This window comes from Podarcis melisellensis (genome assembly GCF_964234715.1).
Source record: "Podarcis melisellensis genome assembly, chromosome: 9".
In the NCBI taxonomy this organism is placed as follows: domain Eukaryota; kingdom Metazoa; phylum Chordata; class Lepidosauria; order Squamata; family Lacertidae; genus Podarcis; species Podarcis melisellensis.
Window position 1 is genome coordinate 3,788,026 of NC_138541.1, and position 18,714 is coordinate 3,806,739.

General features: G+C 46.9%; 1 protein-coding gene across 1 annotated transcript in view; it reads left to right on the plus strand.

Moving 5' to 3' along the window:
* Nucleotides 1–18,714, plus strand: part of VPS16 (VPS16 core subunit of CORVET and HOPS complexes) — a 39,772-nt gene extending 21,058 nt beyond the window's left edge. The window contains exons 14-24 of the mRNA XM_081924928.1: nt 466–501; nt 1,056–1,164; nt 3,348–3,482; nt 6,826–6,934; nt 8,396–8,493; nt 9,948–10,055; nt 10,654–10,731; nt 13,221–13,390; nt 15,184–15,280; nt 16,824–16,927; nt 17,908–18,714. Coding sequence (XP_081781054.1) covers nt 466–501; nt 1,056–1,164; nt 3,348–3,482; nt 6,826–6,934; nt 8,396–8,493; nt 9,948–10,055; nt 10,654–10,731; nt 13,221–13,390; nt 15,184–15,280; nt 16,824–16,927; nt 17,908–18,052 — 1,189 coding nt within the window. The 3' untranslated portion in view covers nt 18,053–18,714. The remainder of the gene's footprint in view (nt 1–465; nt 502–1,055; nt 1,165–3,347; nt 3,483–6,825; nt 6,935–8,395; nt 8,494–9,947; nt 10,056–10,653; nt 10,732–13,220; nt 13,391–15,183; nt 15,281–16,823; nt 16,928–17,907) is intronic.

Below are 18,714 nucleotides of genomic sequence, written 5' to 3' on the forward strand. Positions count from 1 at the left end.
TGTTTCCTTAAAGGTAAAGGTAAAGGGACCCCTGACCATTAGGTCCAGTTGTGGCCGAATCTGGGGTTGCAGCGCTCATCTCACTTTACTGGTGGAGGGAGCCGGCGTACAGCTTCCGGGTCATGTGGCCAGCATGGCTAAGTCGCTTCTGGCAAACCAGAGCCGCGCACAGAAACGCCGTTTACCTTCCCGCCGGAGTGGTATCTATTTATCTACTTGCACTTGGACGTGCTTTCGAATTGCTAGGTTGGCAGGAGCAGGGACCGAGCAACGGGAGCTCACCCCGCCGCAGGGATTCGAACCTCCGACCTTCTGATCGGCAAGTCCTAGGCTCTGTGGTTTAACCCACAGGGCCATCCACGTCCCTGATGGTCCTTTACAATCCTACAATTCTGTAATTCTAAACTGCAAATTTTGTTGCGGTTGGCGCATGCACAAGGGCCTTTTCCTTGACGGCTGCTGCAGATACACACAGGTCACCACGGAAGTTTTGCTGGACAGGTAAAGACCGCTTCCTTGCTCGGCTGAGCTGCATCTCTTGGGCTATTTGGGAGGGGAACTAGCTGGGAGAAGAGGAAGATTCTAGGATGCTTCTCTTTGACCCAAATAAAACAACACAAGTTAGGCCAACAGACCAAACATGGAGTTGTGGACACGATTCTGGGTGTGTGGGTCTGAGATGGAGCCGAAGAGCAAGGGAGGTGTCTGCGATCCAGTGCATGGAAAATCTAGCCATGGATCTGGGTTCAAGTCCTGCTCTTTGCCAAGCTGGTTGTTGCTTATTCAAAAGTGGGGTGGGTTTGTTTGTTTTTTTGCTCAGTTCCTTCAACCAGGGCGGCTTGGGAATAATGGATAAAGGTGTTCCCTGCCCAAAATCAGGGCGTGATGGGCAGGAGCTGCTTCCCTTAGCGGTCAAAGATGGAGAATATCTTGGGGCCAAAGGTGTACTACTCCTGACGATGGAGGCTTTATTCTGGCTCATGGACAGAACTCTCCTCCATAAGGAATAAGGAATACAGAGGCATGACTAGTTCTCCTGTCTTTTGCTTCTTAAGGCTGGTTCTGCGGAGACTTTACCCCATCGCTATCAAAATCTGCGAGTACCTGCGTCTCTCCGAGTTCCAGGGGATCAGTCGCATCTTGGCGCACTGGGCCTGCTACAAGGTAAGAACGTTTCACCCGTGAATCCGGATCACCGGGTTCCCTCCGCCGCCACCATCTGCCAAAGCCTGAAATCTTCCAGCAGCGTCTCACATACATACAAACCTGCATAATTTTATCTGTATGCTGCCTTTTCACAATTCAAGCCATGCTCAAGGCGGAACACATCATGAAAAAATACATCATTACAAAAGTAGCCACCAATAGTAAACACAAAAATACAAACTGAACAATTTCCACATACAGTCGTACCTTGGTTCTCGAATGCCTTGCAACTCGAATGTTTTGGCTCCCGAATGCTGCAAACCCGGAATTGAGTGTTTTCCAGTTTGCAATTTTTTTGGGAAGCCAGATATCCAACGCAGCTTCCGATTGAGTGCTGGTAGCTCCTGCAGCCAATCGGAAGCCGTGCCTTGGTTTCCGAATGTACCTTGGTTCTCAAAACTAATCCGTTTTGGAAGACCCATTCCAAAACCAAAACGTTCCAAAACCAAGGCGTGCTTTCCCATAAAAAGTAATGCAAAATGGATTAATCCGTTCCAGACTTTTAAAAACAACCCCTAAAACAGCAATTTAACATGAATTTCACTATCTAACAAGACCATTGATCCATAAAATTTAAGCAATAATCAATGTACTGTACTATAAAATAAAGAAGACAGTATTGTAGATGATAAAAATTAAAATAATCCCCCCCCTTACCTGCACTGATGATAGTCATTGTTTGGATTTTATCCATTTCCGCAGTCACACATTCAATGAATCAGTAGCTGAACTGGGTTCCACACAGTCACAAAAACAAATTAACCGAAAAAGACTCAAAAACAAAAACGCAAAAGAAATAGCAAAAACAAAAGCGCCAAACTTAATCCGTTCCGGATGTCCGTTTGACTTCTGAAATGTTTGAAAACCAAGGCAAAGCTTCTGATTGGTGCAGGCACCCCAGAAACAATAGCCGACAGCCGCATCGGACGTTCGGCTTCTGAAAAACATTCGAAAACCGGAACACCCTGTGGAACGCCCTCCCACCAGATGTCAAAGAGAAAAACAACTACCAGACTTTTAGAAGACATCTGAAGGCAGCCCTGTTTAGGGATGCTTTTAATGTTTAATAGGTTATTGTATTTTAATATTCTGTTGGAAGCCGCCCAGAGTGGCTGGGGAAGCCCAGCCAGATGGGCGGGGTATAAATAATAAATTATTATTATTGTTATTATCTACGATGTCTCGCTCTTCTTGCTGTGTTTTGCTAGAAGATTAGTGTGCATAATACCAGCTGGTTTATGTCGCTGAGTGCACTGGAGAAGAGGGGAGCATGCCTTCTCCTGAGTTGCACATACTGGAGGATGCTCAGAGTTCTGGGGGATGGCATGTGGCGTTTCCCCAACAACTTCCACTCTGCAACATTTGGAGAATACTGACGATGCAGCTCTTTTTCCAGACTTCTGACACTTGGGATGTATATATATATATATATCTTTTTAAAAAGATATTTATTAAGATTTTATAAGCAAAAAAAAGATTACAGAATAAAAAGGAAAAAAGATAAAAATAAACAAAACAAAGGTACAAAATACAAGTTAACAAATGCAAAATACATAAAAGAGAATGAATGATAAATAAAAAAACATTAAAAACAAACCAGTCTTTTCATGACTTATATTTCATTTACTTAATTTCCTGACCTCCTCACGCCCCCCTTTTTTGTATTCCTGTTCACATGGTTAATTCAGCAAATCCTTACCCTCTTTGTTTTTATCTTAGTTTTATATCTTAACATGTTTAACTTCATATTGTCATCTAGTTATCAATCCATTTTTACATATTCTTTTAACTTTGTTGCAAAAACCGTCTCAATTCAATCAATCCTACATCATTTTAACATTCCTTAATTTTACAATGTTTCTGCAAATAGTCTTTAAATTTCTTCCAATCTTCTTCCACCAACTCTTCTCCCTGGTCTCGGATTCTGCCAGTCATTTCCGCCAGTTCCATATAGTCTATCACTTTCATCTGCCATTCTTCCAAGGTGGGTAGATCTTGTGTCTTACACTTGGGATGTATATTTCCCCCTTCTTTCTGAGACTTCGTGTTGCTTTAAAACTGTTTCTAGCGTTATTGTAGCCCATCCTTCACAATAATAATAATAATGATAATAATACGCTGTGTGTTTTCCAAATTCCCAGGTACAGCAGAAAGAGAAATCTGATGAAGAAGTAGCTCAGGCCATCAACCAGAAACTGGGCGATACCCCGGGCATCTCGTACTCTGAGATCGCTGCCCGGGCGTACGAATGCGGCCGGACAGAGCTGGCCATTAAGGTACGAGAGGAGGTGAACTGGCTGAGGTTGGGTGAGTCCTGATGAAGCGGGACCTGGAGGAATTTTACCCTTATGCTTTTCATATAATCAGTTATTCCTATAATCAGTTGTCAGTATATTCACATATAACCAGAGATTTTTACAATGATTTTATAATCCATGTTTGAAGCATGAAAGCCTCTGCTTAGCCTAACAGCAAAATGCTCAAAATCTGCAAAGTCTTAAATGAACTTTGTCCTAGTACCTTCTTGTTCTCTCTACAAGGGGGAAGCGATAAATCTGGTGTGCTGGCACATTCTCCCCCCCCCCTCCCTCTTGTCCGGACAGTGAAACAGGAAAGTGCTAACTGCAAATGTCCTTAAATGAACAGATGGTCGCTTGGGAGTCACAGTTAAAGTTCCTTTTGCCTTAAGTTTCTGTTCTTCTTGCAATAAATCTAGGGGAAAGGTTGGGAGATGTACAGGCTGAGAAAAGCAGAAGTTGGGAGAAGAACTCTTAGTATGGTCAGGAGCGAGGCTTGAATGCGCTCATTAGCTTATATTGCTTTCGTTCGCAATTATATTCAATTATGTCATGATCTGTGATGTATTTACTCAAGTATAAAAGCCTCTGGGCATCAACGCCCGGTCTTTGGAAAAGATTCCACTGGGTCAATTATTGCTCAGCAGTAAACCTCACCTTCTTTTTCTCCAATTGCTGTGTCTGTCAATTCTTGGACTACTTTGAATTGGTCACTGGTACCTATTAAAATCCCTGCAACACTGAGGCTCAGCTACACCTTGGTAAACCGTGGTGCATTGTGGGATAGGAACCGAGTGAGAGGCCAGTGTTGGATTTGTAAGATCTGCTCTGGGTGCTGACTCGTCTCTTGGCATTCACAGAACCGTACGGTTGGAAGGGACCCCTGGCGAGTAATTTAGTCCCACCAGCCACAAGACAGGAATCTCAGCATCTTGGATCTCTCCCAACAGCCACACCACTGTGATGTTCCAGACATCACAGTGGTATCTGAAGAAGCATGCATGCACACGAAAGCTCATACCAATAACAAACTTAGTTGGTTTCTTAAGGTGCTACTGGAAGGATTTTTTTTATTTTACCATACGATAATCTTTATTGTCATTGTCCCATACAGAACAACGAAATTGAAAAAATCTACATCTGACATTCAAAAACCCACAAGCCTGCTATCCCAGCTATCCCAGCCTGGTTAGCTCCGTAAAAACTCTGATCCCCTATAATTGAATACAATATACTCCCATAGAGACTACCTTACACTGCGTTTAAAACCAAAATCGCATTTGGATAGAAACTGTTTCTCAGGCGGCTAGTGCTAGTCTTTATAACCCTGTACCTTCTTCCAGAAGGCAGAAGCTGAAAGAGATCATTTCCGGGGTGCGCACTATCCTGCGCTATCTCTGCAGCTTTCTTATGGCACCTGGAAGCATAGATTTGATCCAAGGTGGGAAGAGTGCACCCAATTATTCTCTCCGCAGTCTTTACAACCTTGGACAGCATTGTTTTTTCCCTGACGGTGCAGCTCCCAAACCACACACAGAGACCATAAATTAATACACTCTCCACACTACAATGGTTAAATGCCATCAGCAGGTGCTTTGATATATTATTTTTCCATAGGATTCTCAGAAAATTTTGACTACGGCAGACCAACACGCTACCTCCCTGTAACATGTTCAAGACAGTTTTCCCTGGTCAGAATGACAGACACCCCCGAGGAAGCCACGAAAGTAGAGTCCGCAGGCCTATCGATTAGGCAGCTGTTCGGCACCTTGGCTGTTGTCTGCCTAATACCAGTTTCTGGAAACGGCAGGAAGGGATATACAATAAAAATAATAATTTATTATTTATACTCCACCCATCTGGCTGGGTTTCCCCAGTCACTCTGGGCAGCTCCCAACCGAATATTAAAAACATGACAAAAGATCAGACATTAAAAGCTTCCCTAAACAGGGCTGCCTTCAGATGTCTTCTAAAAGTCAGATAGTTGTTTATTTCCTTGACATCTGGTGGGAGGGCATTCCACAGGGTGGGCGCCACCACCGAGAAGGCCCTCTGTCTGGTTCCCTGTAACTTCACTTCTCGCAATGAGGGAACTGCCTGAAGGCCCTCGGCGCTGGACTTCAGTGTCCGGGCTGAACGGTGGGGGTGGAGACGCTCCTTCAGGTATACTGGACCGAGGCCATTTAGGACTTTAAAGGTCAGCACCAACACTTTGACTTGTGCTCGGAAACGTACTGGGAGCCAATGTAGGTCTTTCAGGACCAGGGTACTATTGTCTTGGTGGGCGCTTCCAGTCACCAGTCTAGCTGCTGCATTGCTTTTGTGAGAGTTGCTTTTGTGCTCGGATCATAGCTGCCAACGTTTCCCTTTTTTTAAGGGAAATTCCCTTATTCCAAATAGGATTCCTCGCAACAAAAGGGAAAAGTTGACAGCAATGGCTTGGATCCCGCTTGCTGGTTTCCCACAGAGAACCGTTCAGCCCCTGTGAGAATAGGATGCTGGACTAGGTGGGCCATTGGCCTGATCCTGCAGGCTCTCTTCATATACTTACAGGCTTATTATATAGATTCATTCCTTTGCCTTAGCTTTACACATGCATAGAAAATCAAATCCAGTCCCCTGTGGGGTCGGTTAGGCTGAGAGTCTCAAGGCCACCCAGTGAACTTCATGGCTGAGCGAGGATGTGAACATGGCTCTTTCCCGGGTCCTGGTCCGATACTCTAACCTCCACGGCAGGGACACGGGTGGTGCTGTGGGTTAAACCACAGAGCCCAGGACTTGCTGATCAGAAGGTCAGCGGTTTGAATCCCCGCGACAGGGTGAGCGCCCATTGCTCAGTCCCTGCTCCTGCCAACCTAGCACGTCAAAAAAGTGCAAGTAGATAAATAGGTACCACTCCGGCGGGAAGGTAAATGGCGTTTCTGTGCGCTGCTCTGGTTCGCCAGAAGCGGCTTAGTCATGCTGGCAGCATGACCCGGAAGCTGTACGCCGGCTCCCTTGGCCAGTAAAGCGAGATGAGCGCCGCAACCCCAAAGTCGGCCACAACTGGACCTAATGGTCAGGCGTCCCTCTATCTTTAACCTCCACGGCACACTGGCAGGTGGGGCTGGCTGCCTCCACCACATTCCTGCCTTTTGCAACTGCTAGTACCAATTCTGGTCCCCCAAAATGTTAGTTGCATTTAGCTGAGATTCCTGCATTTCCCGGGGCTGGACTAGATGACCATGCGGGGTCCCTTCCTACGATTCTGTGATTCTATGAAGTCTATGAAATAATAATGCAGTACAGTGCAGCACTCGGTAACCTTTGTGTTTGCTTGCAGCTGCTGGAGTACGAGCCCCGGTCTGGGAAGCAGGTTCCTCTGCTGCTGAAGATGAAGAGGAGCCAACTGGCGCTTAGCAAGGCCATCGAGAGCGGAGACACCGACTTGGGTAAAGCGGAGACACACATTCCCTGTCTTGCCTGCCTCCCTGCCTCCCCGCGAAGGGCAGTACAGTGGTACCTCTGTACCTGATGTTTTCATTCCCCCAAAAAGTTTTTTATTTGAGTTTCCATTGAAATGAGGCTACATTTTAGTGTTTTAATGTTGTATTTTAATTTTCTTTTTAAATTGTATTTCAATCAATTTGTTTTTATATTGGTTGTTAGCCGCCCTAAACCTGGTCATGGCTGGGGAGGGTGGGGTATAAATAAAAATTATTATTATTATTATTATTATTATTGTTATTGTTATTGTTATTGCTATTATTACTACGTCAGGTTAAAAAATTAATTCATGTTTTTATAAAAGTTAATTTTATTGTGTACTATTCTATTCTAATAGATTACTGAATTTTACTATATTTGACATAAGTCATTCCATTTTACACTTGTGTTTTATTAAGACCTGTTGTATTGGATCAGATTATTATAAGGTGTGAGTTCTTTGTTGTGTACAGTGGTACCTCAGGTTAAGAACTTAATTCGTTCCGGAGGTCTGTTCTTAGCCTGAAACTGTTCTTAAGCTGAGGTGCCACTTTAGCTAATGGGGCCTTCCGCTGCCGCCGCCACACGATTTCTGTTCTCATCCTGTAGCAAAGTTCTTAACCCGAGGTACTATTTCTGGGTTAGCGGAGTCTGTAACCTGAAGTGTCTGTAACCCGAGGTACCACTGTACCTGTGGCAGGGGACACTTTGTGCTCCTTCCAGGCTAATTAACAACAACAACAACAACAACATATTATACCCTGCCCATCTGGCTGGACTTCCCCAGCCGCTCTGAGCGGCTCCCAATAGAATATTAAAAACACAATAAAACATCAAACATTTAAAACTTCCCTAAACAGGGCTGCCTTCAGATGTCTTCTAAAAGTCAGATAGTTGTTTATTTCCTTGACATCTGCTGGGAGGGCGTTCCACAGGGCGGGCGCCACCACTGAGAAGTCCCTCTGCCTGGTTCCCTGTAGCTTGGCTTCTCGCAGTGAGGGAACCGCCAGAAGGCCCTCGGAGGAGGACCTCAGCGTCTGGGCTGAATGATGGGGGTGGAGACGCTCCTTCAGGTATACTGGGCTTTAAAGGGCTTTAAAGGTCAGCACCAACACTTTGAATTGTGCTCAGAAACATACTGGGAGCCAATGTAGGTCTTTCAGGATCAGTGTTATATGGTCTTGGCGGCCGCTCCCAATCACCAGTCTAGCTGCCGCATTCTGGATTAGTTGTAGTTTCCGGGTCACCTTCAAAGGTTTGTCCATCTTTGGTCCTCATCCTGCACCTGTGACTCCTAGAAGCTGTTGGCGTGTGCAGAGAGTCCCTTGGTTAGGTTCTGTGAATTGGGTATAATATCGCTCAAGGGGGTCTTTGCTTCAGGGCTCATTGCTCTCCATCTAACCGGCCTCTCTCTTCTTCGTCCCCAGTTTACACGGTCGTCTTGCACCTGAAGAATGAGCTGAACCGCGGCGCCTTCTTCATGACTCTGCAGAACCAGCCAGTGGCTTTGAGCCTCTATCGCCAGGTGAGGTTTGGAGGCACACCTGTTGCAGGGGGCGGTGGCATGCAGATGCATTTTTTAGGTGTGCCTGGAGAGCTGAATTCACCTGCGAAACACATCCCAGGCCCAGCTGCGAGACTAAGGAAAGGGAGAGGTCTGGAGGCCGAGAAGGATTGCGGCCGCAGGTCAGGGGCAGAGCATGGAATTTGCAGGAATTGACAGGTGCAGGATTCAACCCCCAGGCTCTGCATTTATACGTGAGGGCCGGAAGAAGCCTGTGAGGGGCCGGATATGCTGGCCACCTCTGTCGGGTTGCAGATCTAGGAAGAGGTTAATAGTAATAATAATAATTTATTATTTATACTCCACCTATCTGGCTGCGGTTCCCAAGCCACCCTAGGCTGCTTAAAGCATACCTAAAAACATAATAAAAATATTATGGGTCGTCTTAATGTTGAGGATGATGATAGCAGGAAAAAACATGCAGAGCTACTTTGAAATTCAGAGAGTTTGTCGTTTTAATATTGTAGTGTTTTTTCTCATCCTTGCCGGACAACTTGAGGCTTCAGCGGCAAGGCAGTTTACAAATTTTGACCCATTTTTCATTTTCATAATGAAAATTGGGGTGTAAATTGTTGATGATGATAACTGATGAGTGAAAATTGTAACAGTAAGTCGTGACAACGATAAGAGATACAGTGTTGGAACAGCTGGGAAGGAAGAAGAGAAGTTCAGGGGTTTTAAAAAATAATAATTTTATAAATTGTGTGTCTTGGTTTCTCAATTTGATCCCTTTACATGGTTTTGTATGTGTTGTGGTACCGCAGTGGCCTGAATATAAGCCACACCCAAATATATGCTACACCTTTAAAATTCATGAGAGAAAAAAAGACAATATCCAAATATAAGCCGCTCCCTCAAAATTCTGCAGGCACTCACACCCGTTCCATTTTACCGTATGTCTGTTTCAGTTGTGTTTTATTATGACCTGTTGTATTGGAACAGATGATTTATAAGGTGTGAGTTCTTTGTTGTATACAGTGGTACCTCAGGTTAAGTACTTAATTCATTCCGGAGGTCCGTTCTTAACCTGAAACTGTTCTTAACCTGAAGCACCACTTTAGCTAATGGGGCCTCCTGCTGCCGCCGCGCCACCAAAGCACAATTTCTGTTCTCATCCTGAAGCAAAGTTTTTAACCTGAGGTAATATTTCTGGGTTAGGGGAGTCTGTAACCTGAAGCGTCTGTAACCCGAGGTACCACTGTATTGTAAACCACCCTGTGACTCTCGGATGAAGGCCGGTATAGGACATAGATAGATAGATAGATAGATAGATAGATAGATAGATAGATAGATAGATAGATAGATATAGAAAGAAAGAAAGAAAGAAAGAAAGAAAGAAAGAAAGAAAGAAAGAAAGAAAGAAAGAAAGAAAGAAAGAAAGAAAGAAATTTAACCCTTGGCTTGCTTGTCCCCAGTTCTGCAAATACCAAGAGCTAGATACACTCAAAGACCTCTACAACCAAGACGACGACCACCAGGAGTTGGGCAACTTCCACGTGCGAGCCAGCTATGCCAGCGATAAGGTAAGGAGCTCCCGGGAGACTGGCAGGGAGAAAAGGGTGTCCAGGGAGGATGGCAAATGTAGATTTAGGAGGTTGCGGCAGGATATATAGTTTGGGCAGCGTCTGCTCCACGTTTGTGTGGCGCGAGCCTGGTGGACTGTGCAGTAAACTGTGCAACCCAAGAACCTTTTGGCTTTCATTTTGGAAGCCAAAAATGCTGCCCCATGCATTCCAACTTTCTGGCCCATAATAAGGCTGCTGTGAGCAATGGGTGGAGTGGGATTCGGGGAGGGAAGTTGGTGTTGAATTTAAGCCAGTGGTCGCCCGTGTGAAAAAGAATAAAACGGAAATGTATGCTGATTAAGGAAGTTTGCACACAGTTAACACGGGTCGCAGGACTTGTTTCTCTGCACAGAACTGTCCTAGATAAATCTTTCAGTCTCCAGAGCTCTGAGATTGCAGGGAAAAGGCAGATTATTCATACAGGTCCAGTCCTCATCAAGGAAGCAACAGGTTCCATTATTGTTCCTAGCCCAACTGCTGTATATTCTGGAGCAGACATGGGCCATTTTTCTTTGCCTGTATTAAAACGCGCAAGGGGTTCTTTTTTCCTCCACAGCAGATCGATGGGAGGGTGGCCAGTTTGCAGAACGCAGTGGATGAGTACTACAAAGCCAAGAACGAGTTTGCAGCCAAGGTGAGTTTATGAAGAAGCATCTCTAGTGTGTCATGACCATCAGAAGAAGCTGCTGGGTCAAGCCAGTGGCCCATGTCCTGCCCAGCATCCTGTTTTCATAGGGGCTGACCAGATTGCAGGATCTGAGCACAAAAGCTCAAGCACAACCATCCTGGCTAGTAGCCATCGATAGTCCTCTTCTTTTCCCTGAATTTGTCCAGTCCTCTTTTAAAACTACCTGACTCAGTGGCCACCCTGCCTCCTGTGGCAGGGAGTTCCATAGTTGGTTTTTTAAAAAAAAAATTAAATCATTTTTTCAATACAAACAACCGCAAACGACACATACAACAAAAACGATAATAACGCTAATAACACAATTTGACAATTCAGATTTGAATACTGATATACCTATGACTACTGGGACGCGGGTGGCGCTGTGGGTTAAACCACAGAGCCTAGGACTTGCTGATCAGAAGGTCGGCGGTTCGAATCCCCGCGACGGGGTGAGCTCCTGTTGCTCGGTCCCTGCTCCTGCCAACCTAGCAATTTGAAAGCATGTCAAAAGTAGATTAAATAGGTACCGCTCCGGCGGGAAGGTAAACGGCGTTTGGTTTTCTGCTCTGGTTCGCCAGAAGTGGCTTAGTCATGCTGGCCACATGACCTGGAAGCTGTACGCCGGCTCCCTCGGCCAATAAAGCGAGAGGAGTGCTGCAACCCCAGAGTCGTCCGCAACTGTACCTAATGGTCAGGGGTCCCTTTATCTTTACCTTTATACCTATGACTACACCCTTTTAACAGTATTTCCCCATCTCTCCTCCCCCTACTTCCCACCACTGTCTGCCTTATCGCTTAAATATTCCTTCCAGATTTCTTCATATATATCCATTTTTAATTTGCGTCAGCATGCAATTCGCTCGTCTGTAGCTAATCTGTCCATATTATCAATCCATGTGGTCAATGGAATCTTTTTGCGGCTCTTCCAATTCATCAAAACAAGTTTTTTTGCTTCTAATATGGCATGCTACATCCATTTTTTTGACCCCTTTTAATCTCTCACGTTTCCGGAATGTAATTTAGAATTAAATTCAGTTCCTCTAAATAACAATATCTTTTTATTGCTCATGCTATAAATATCCTCACCTCGCACCAAAATGATCTTATCACTGGGCAGTTAATCATCATACATGTACTAAGTCCACATTTTTACTCCCACATCTCCACCAGTTGTCTGCACTTGTTATTTTCTTCTGGTATAGTTTTGCTGGACTCGGAATATTATTTTCTGTTGAATTAGTCTTAGTCTTAGATCCATAGAGGCTATTCCTGTTGATTTTATACATGACTCCCGTAGTCCAACTCTGCACTGCACAAATAAATACTTTCTTTTATCCATCCTGAATCTTCCAGCACTCAGCTTCGTGAGTTCTGGTGTCAAGGCAGAGGGAGAAAAGCTTTTCTCTTTGCACTCCCTCCATGCCATGCACAATTCACAAATGTCCCCTTACTCTCCTTTTCTCTAAACCAGGGTTTCCCACACTTGGGTCTCCCAACTCTTTTTGGACTACAGTTCCCAGCATCCCTGACTGCTGGTCATGGGAGTTGTAGTCCAGAAACAGCTGGAGACCCAAGTGTGGGAAACCCTGCTGTAAAATGAATGAAAAGGGCGGAGGAGAGGTTGACTGCATGGAGGCACAGTCTCATATTGTTTGGAGAACACCCTGGAGAGGAGGGGACTTAGCCAGCTGTGGGGCACCAGGGACCTTCAGTCTCAGCAACTGCTTCGTGGGGACAAGACCCACCAGAGATGAGTTCCCGTGCTCCTTAGGCTTGGCACTCAAGATCCTAATAGAGTATTTTTCGCTCTATAGGACGCACCGGACCATAGGACACACCTTGTTTTAGAGGGGGAGAACAAGAAAAAAAAATCTCCCCCTCTCTGCTCAGCGCCCCTTCAGCAAAGCAGCAGGAGAAACGGAGCCCCTTCCATTTCTCCTCCCGCTTGGCTGAAGGGGTGCTGCGCAGCTCTCCCTCTCTGCTGAATCCGGGAGAGTCTTGCTCTCCTGGCTTCAGCAAAAGGAACCCGAAGCTTGCAGAGCGCAGCGGGAACTCGCGCTGCTCTCCGCAGGCTTCATGTTGCTTTCGCTGAAGCCTGGAGAGCGAGAGGGGTCGGTGCGCACCAACCCCTCTCGCTCTCCAGGCTTCAGCGAAAGCAACACAAAGCCTCCGGAGCACTTCGGAGGCTTCGCGTTGCTATCGCTGAAGCCAAGGAGCCTGCATTCGCTCCATAGGACACACACACATTTCCCATTAATTGTTGGAGGGGAAAAGTGCGTCCTATAGAGCGAAAAATACGGTAATTCCACTTGCTTCCTATGTTTGACTGCTGGCTCTCTCCTGTTGCCCCTGAAGGGAATGCAGCCCTCAAACTGAAAAAGGCCTGGATGTCCCTTTGTCTGTCCACCTGCAGCGTCCTCTAAGTCTTCCACTCTCTTCTCGCCTTCCCTTTCCAGGCCACCGAAGACCAGATCAAGCTCCTCCGCAGCCAGCGGCGCCTCCAGGCCGACTTTGACAAGCCCTACCTGGATGAGTCCCTCCACGACACCGTCTACAACCTCATCCTAGAGGGGAACCACAAGCGAGCGGAGCAGTTCTACCGCGACTTCAAGATCCCCGACAAACGGTTGGGGCTGTGTGGGGAGTGGCAGGGAGGGAGCGGGAATCCCCTGCCCCAATGTTCATACCCCTGGGCTCTCACTTGTGGGGTGCCTCAGGGTTCCGTCCTCTCCCCCATGCTTTTTAATATCTACATGCAGCCGCTGGGAGACATCATCAGGGGGTTTGGGCTGGGTGTTCATCAATATGTGGATGATACCCAGCTCTACCTCTCTTTCAAATCAGAGCCAGTGAAGGCAGTGAAGGTCCTGTGTGAGTGTCTGGAGGTGGTTGGAGGATGGATGGCGGCTAACCGATTGAGGTTGAATCCTGACAAGACAGAAGTACTGTTTTGGGGGGACAGGGGGCGGGTGGGTGTGGAGAACTCCCTGGTCCTGAATGGGGTAACTGTGCCCCTGAAGGACCAGGTGCACAGCCTGGGAGTCATTCTGGACTCACAGCTGTCCATGGAGTCGCAGGTCAATTCTGTGTCCAGGGCAGCTGTCTACCAGCTCCATTTGGTACGCAGGTAGAGACACAACCTGCCTGCGGACTGTCTCGCCAGAGTGGTGCATGCTCTAGTTATCTCCCGCTTGGACTACTGCAATGCGCTCTACGTGGGGCTACCTTTGAAGGTGACCCAGAAACTGCAATTAATCCAGAATGTGGCAGCTAGACTGGTGACTGGGAGTGGCCGCCGGGACCACATAACACCAGTCTTGAGAGATCTGCATTGGCTCCCAGTATGTTTCCGAGCACAAGTCAAAGTGTTGGTGTTGACCTTGAAAGCCCTAAACGGCCTCGGCCCAGTAGACCTGAAGGAGCATCTCCACTCTCATTGTTCAGCCCGGACACTGAGATCCAGCACTGAGGGCCTTTTGGCGGTTCCCTCAATGTGAGAATGAGGTTACAGGGAACCAGACAGAGGGCCTTCTCGGTGGTGGCGCCTGCCCTGTGGAACACCCTCCCTTCAGATGTGAAGGAAATAAGCAGGTATCCTATATTTAAAAGACATCTGAAGGCAGCCCTGTTTAGGGAAGTTTTTAATATTTAATGCTGTATTGTTTTTAACACCCAGACTGGCTGGGGAAACTCAGCCAGATGGTTGGGGTATAAATAATAAATTATTATTATTATATTATTATGATCAAGAGTCACACGGGATAGTTGAGTTGGGAAAGTGCCCCAAATACACTCGGCCCGGTTCCCCACTCCTCCATCATGCAGCCAAGCCCCATAATCTGGGGCAGGGATTTGGGGAACCGGCCTTCCCCCAGGGCACTCTCTCCAGGCCACGCCCCTTGCTGGGCCCCCCCTGGAGTGTTTTAGCCTGGCTGGGATGGGCCCTTGAATGCTGGTCCCGCCTTCTCCTTGCCTGGGGGGAGGATAGCGCATTATAATAAATAATAATAAATGTTATTTATACCCCGCCCTCCCCGGCCAGAGCCAGGCTCAGGGCAGCTAACACCAGTAAAATTACAGTCAAAACATAATAGGAGGGGGAAACAACCAATTTAAAATACAGGTTAAAATATGCCCTTTGTTCCTGGATAGCCATGTCTAGTCACATGCAAAAGGAAGGATGCTCCAGCCCAGGAGGAAACAGGAAGTTCCAACTAGCTGGACCAAACATCCCCTTGCATGTCCACTCTAGGAAAACAAGGAATGTTGTACTTGACTGCTACTTATGTATCACATCCCACAGACTGGAGGTCCAACTTTTCTCAGATCTTTGAGGACCGCCCTCCCCCAATACACACACACTTTTCTTGGTCTGGGCAGCATGGCAGTTGTGACGCTGTCCCCTTCTTGCACTGTTAGGTTCTGGTGGCTGAAGATCAGCGCCTTGGCTGAGCAAGGAGACTGGGAAGAGCTGGAGAAGTTCTCCAAGTCCAAGAAGTCCCCCATTGGATACCTGGTAAGGAAGGACCTTGGAGGGGCGGGCAGGAAACTGTCCAGGCACGAGAGCCCGGGCTTGCTCAGTGATTTCCTGGGCATCAGCCTTGGGGGCGCTTTAGTTGAGATTTCTGCATCGCTGGGGGTTGTGCTAGACAAATGTGGCGTTCCCAAAGCAAAGGAAGGATTGGACTCTGATTAATAGAATACACGCGACGCTTGACCAGCAAGATTCTAGGAGGGGTGCGTATAATAATCAGCCCAGGTCGTTTTATTCACATAAGAACTTTTTACACAGTGTTTGTAAGAACCAATCAGAGTTCCTCTGAGCATTTCAAAACCCCCACGTTGGACAAAATCAGATGAGAAGAAATTCTTTTAACTACAAAGACCACTCTGAGCATGCATACATATCTGAGAGTAAACAAAACTGGACTAAAAAGGAAGAATGCATTCAGCATCCCCGGAGATCATAAACAAGCAATAAACATGAGAGGAAGGATGGCAAGGAGATAGGGCCTGGAAATAGTTTCACATGAAGATGATAAAGATACCTAAGATTAACAAAACCAAGGAAGGGTACATCAAAGTAACCTACTATATGTACTGAGGATGCCTGATGAAGCAACTGGCCTGTGTATTTCGAATGCTTATATGTGCCTGTCAGGTGTAGAGAAATCAGAGATGCAGAGGCTTGTGGGATTTGATCAGAAATTATTGACAATGAATCAAACCCAGTCAACGCCATGCTTTCATAGCAGACACAATTGCTTGATGCATACTGTATTTTTCGCTCTATAAGACGCACTTTTTCCCTCCTAAAAAGTAAGGGGGAATGTGTGTGCTTCTTATGGAGCAAATGCAGGCTGTGCAGCTATCCCAGAAGCCAGAACAGCGAGAGGGATCACTGTGCTCCCTCTCACTGCTCTAGCTTTTGGCTTAGCCGCGCTCTGTCCCTTCCCCCACCTCCAGCAAAAGCCCCCAAGAGCCGTGCTCCCTTTAAAGAGCCATGCGGAGCATGTGTGCGGCTCTTGGGGGCTTTTCCCTGAGGAGGGAGAAGGGCAACCCAGGGAAAAGCCTGCAAGAGCCGCACACACGTGGCTCGTGAAAGGGAGCGTTGAGCAGAGCCTGGGATGCATACAGGCTCTGCTCAGTGCTCCCTTTAAAGAATTTTTTCCACCTTGCATTCCTCCTCTAAAAACTAGGTGTGTCTTATGGTCAGGTGCGTCTTATGGAGCGAAAAATACAGTATTTTATAATTCCTCAGAGTAATCCCATCTGATCACTACAACAAACCCACAGGGTCCCTGCCAGCTGTATGATTCTGTGAACCTGGAATGCCTAAAGAAAGGATAAAATGATGCACCTACACGAGAACAGGAAGCACTCCCAAAATATAATTACGAACAAGCCTCTTACATCTGTACCTTAGGTATGGATACAGAGGACGCGCAACCCTCCAAAGGCTGCATAGAAAAGGAGCGTGGTCCTCGGGTCCCCCGCATTTATGGTGCTCGCTTTGGGACACTTGCATTGTGTTGACACTGTGGGATTTTTTTTGACAGCCTTTTGTCGAGATCAGCATGAAGCACCACAACCGCCACGAAGCAAAGAAGTACGCCCCCCGCGTTGCCCCAGAGCAGAGGGTGAAAGCCTTCCTTCTGGTAGGGTACGTATCTGGTCTGGTGGGAATGTCTTTGCCCCATAGCAGTGGGCTTGGCTCACTTGTTCCGGGCAGCTTTTGGGCTGGAGGCAGAGATGAGGGCAACCAAGATGATGATGATGATGATTTATTATTTATACCCCGCCCATCTGGTTGGGTTTCCCCAGCCACTCTGGGCGGATTCCAACAAAATATTAAAATACAATGCACTATTAAACATTAAAAGCTTCCCTAAACAGGGCTGCCTTCAGATGTCTTCTAAAAGTCTGGTAGTTAATTTCCTTGACATCTGATGGGAGGGCATTCCACAGGGTGGGTGCCACTGCCGAGAAGGCCCTCTGCCTGGTTCCCTGTAACTTGGCTTCTCGCAGGAAGGGAACCGCCAGAAGGCCCTCGGAGCTGGACCTCAGTGTCCGGGCAGAACGATGGGGATGGAGACGCTCCTTCAGGTATACTGGGCAAGAGACGTTTAGGGTTTTAAAGGTCAGCACCAACACTCAGAATTGTGCTTGGAAACATACTGGGAGCCAGTATAGATCCTTTAGGACCAGTGTTACAACTGCATATTCATCCAGATCCAGTTAAAACTGTTAAGTTTAGTCAAGTCAACAAAATGGATGAACTTCAGCCAGCGATATCAGCTTTTCAAAGTCTGATAGTCATTTACACCCGCAGTGCCCCTTTGCCACCGCACCCTTGCTTCTGAGCGAGCAGCCCAGGCCATCCCTTCCCGGGGTACAGAATCACCCAATTTGGGAACCTCTGGTTTAAATTAGGATTTTAGTGCCTGCGTTTTTCATGTGGCACTCAGCAGCTTGATGGAACGTTTTTCTTGGAAAAGAGCACAGGCCATGAACCCTGCTGAAATAAATAAGCAAATGAATTTTAAAACGTGCGAATTCGTTCATTTTAGCAGGCATTTCCGCCCTGGACTCTCCTTGTTTGTTTGTTTGTTTGTTTACTTATTCACCCATTTTTCATGGCAGGGACTTGAGCCAGGCTTCCGACGCCGCCATCGAACGGAAGAATGAGGCAGAGATGAACCTCATCCTCTCGAAGTGCACGGCGGCCGCAGACGCTTCTGTCGTTGCCAAGATCAACCTCGCCAAAGCTCAGCTTGGAAAGAAATAGGGGGCTCCCCACCTTCCCCCCCTCACCTTGCAGCTCCCTCTTGGCTGAAGGAGTGGGGTGCAGGGGGTCAGTTTTGGACATCCCCTGTACAGGGGGCATCAGCCCAGCTTTGGTGCAGAAGCACCATCCAGTGTTAGCCTTTTGCAAGGAGAAAAGAGCGAGGCTCCTTGTGTTGGCCGTGGGTGAGTTTTCAGACGCACAAGGCAATTTCCTCCTTCCTTCCTTCCTTCCTTCCTTCCTTCCTTCCTTCCTTCCTTCCTTCCTTCCTTCCTCTGGATTTGATGCTCCTGGATTCCAGTTGGTTTGGTAGAGAGAAGGAGTCGCACGTGCAAACAAGGAATCCCAAACTCTCTCTTCCTAACCTTCCTTATCGAATGCTTTTTCAATTGCGCTCTGCAAAACAGCCGGCTCTTGGGCTCCTCTCTTGGGCTGTTTGTTTAAGAGGGGGAATGAATCCGTTTTCGGAGAGGAAGTTTGCTCGCCCGGATCCTGAACTGCCTCTCTCTCTCTCTGTGGACGTTGCAGTCCACGAGTTCGTCGCTGTTACTGCCTGCATAACCATAATGCCGTCTTCGTTTTATTTAATCCCCTTGTGAATTTGTAAAGTGGGAAGAATCTTGAGGGAACAAAAGGATCGTATGAATAAACAACAGCTGCTCACA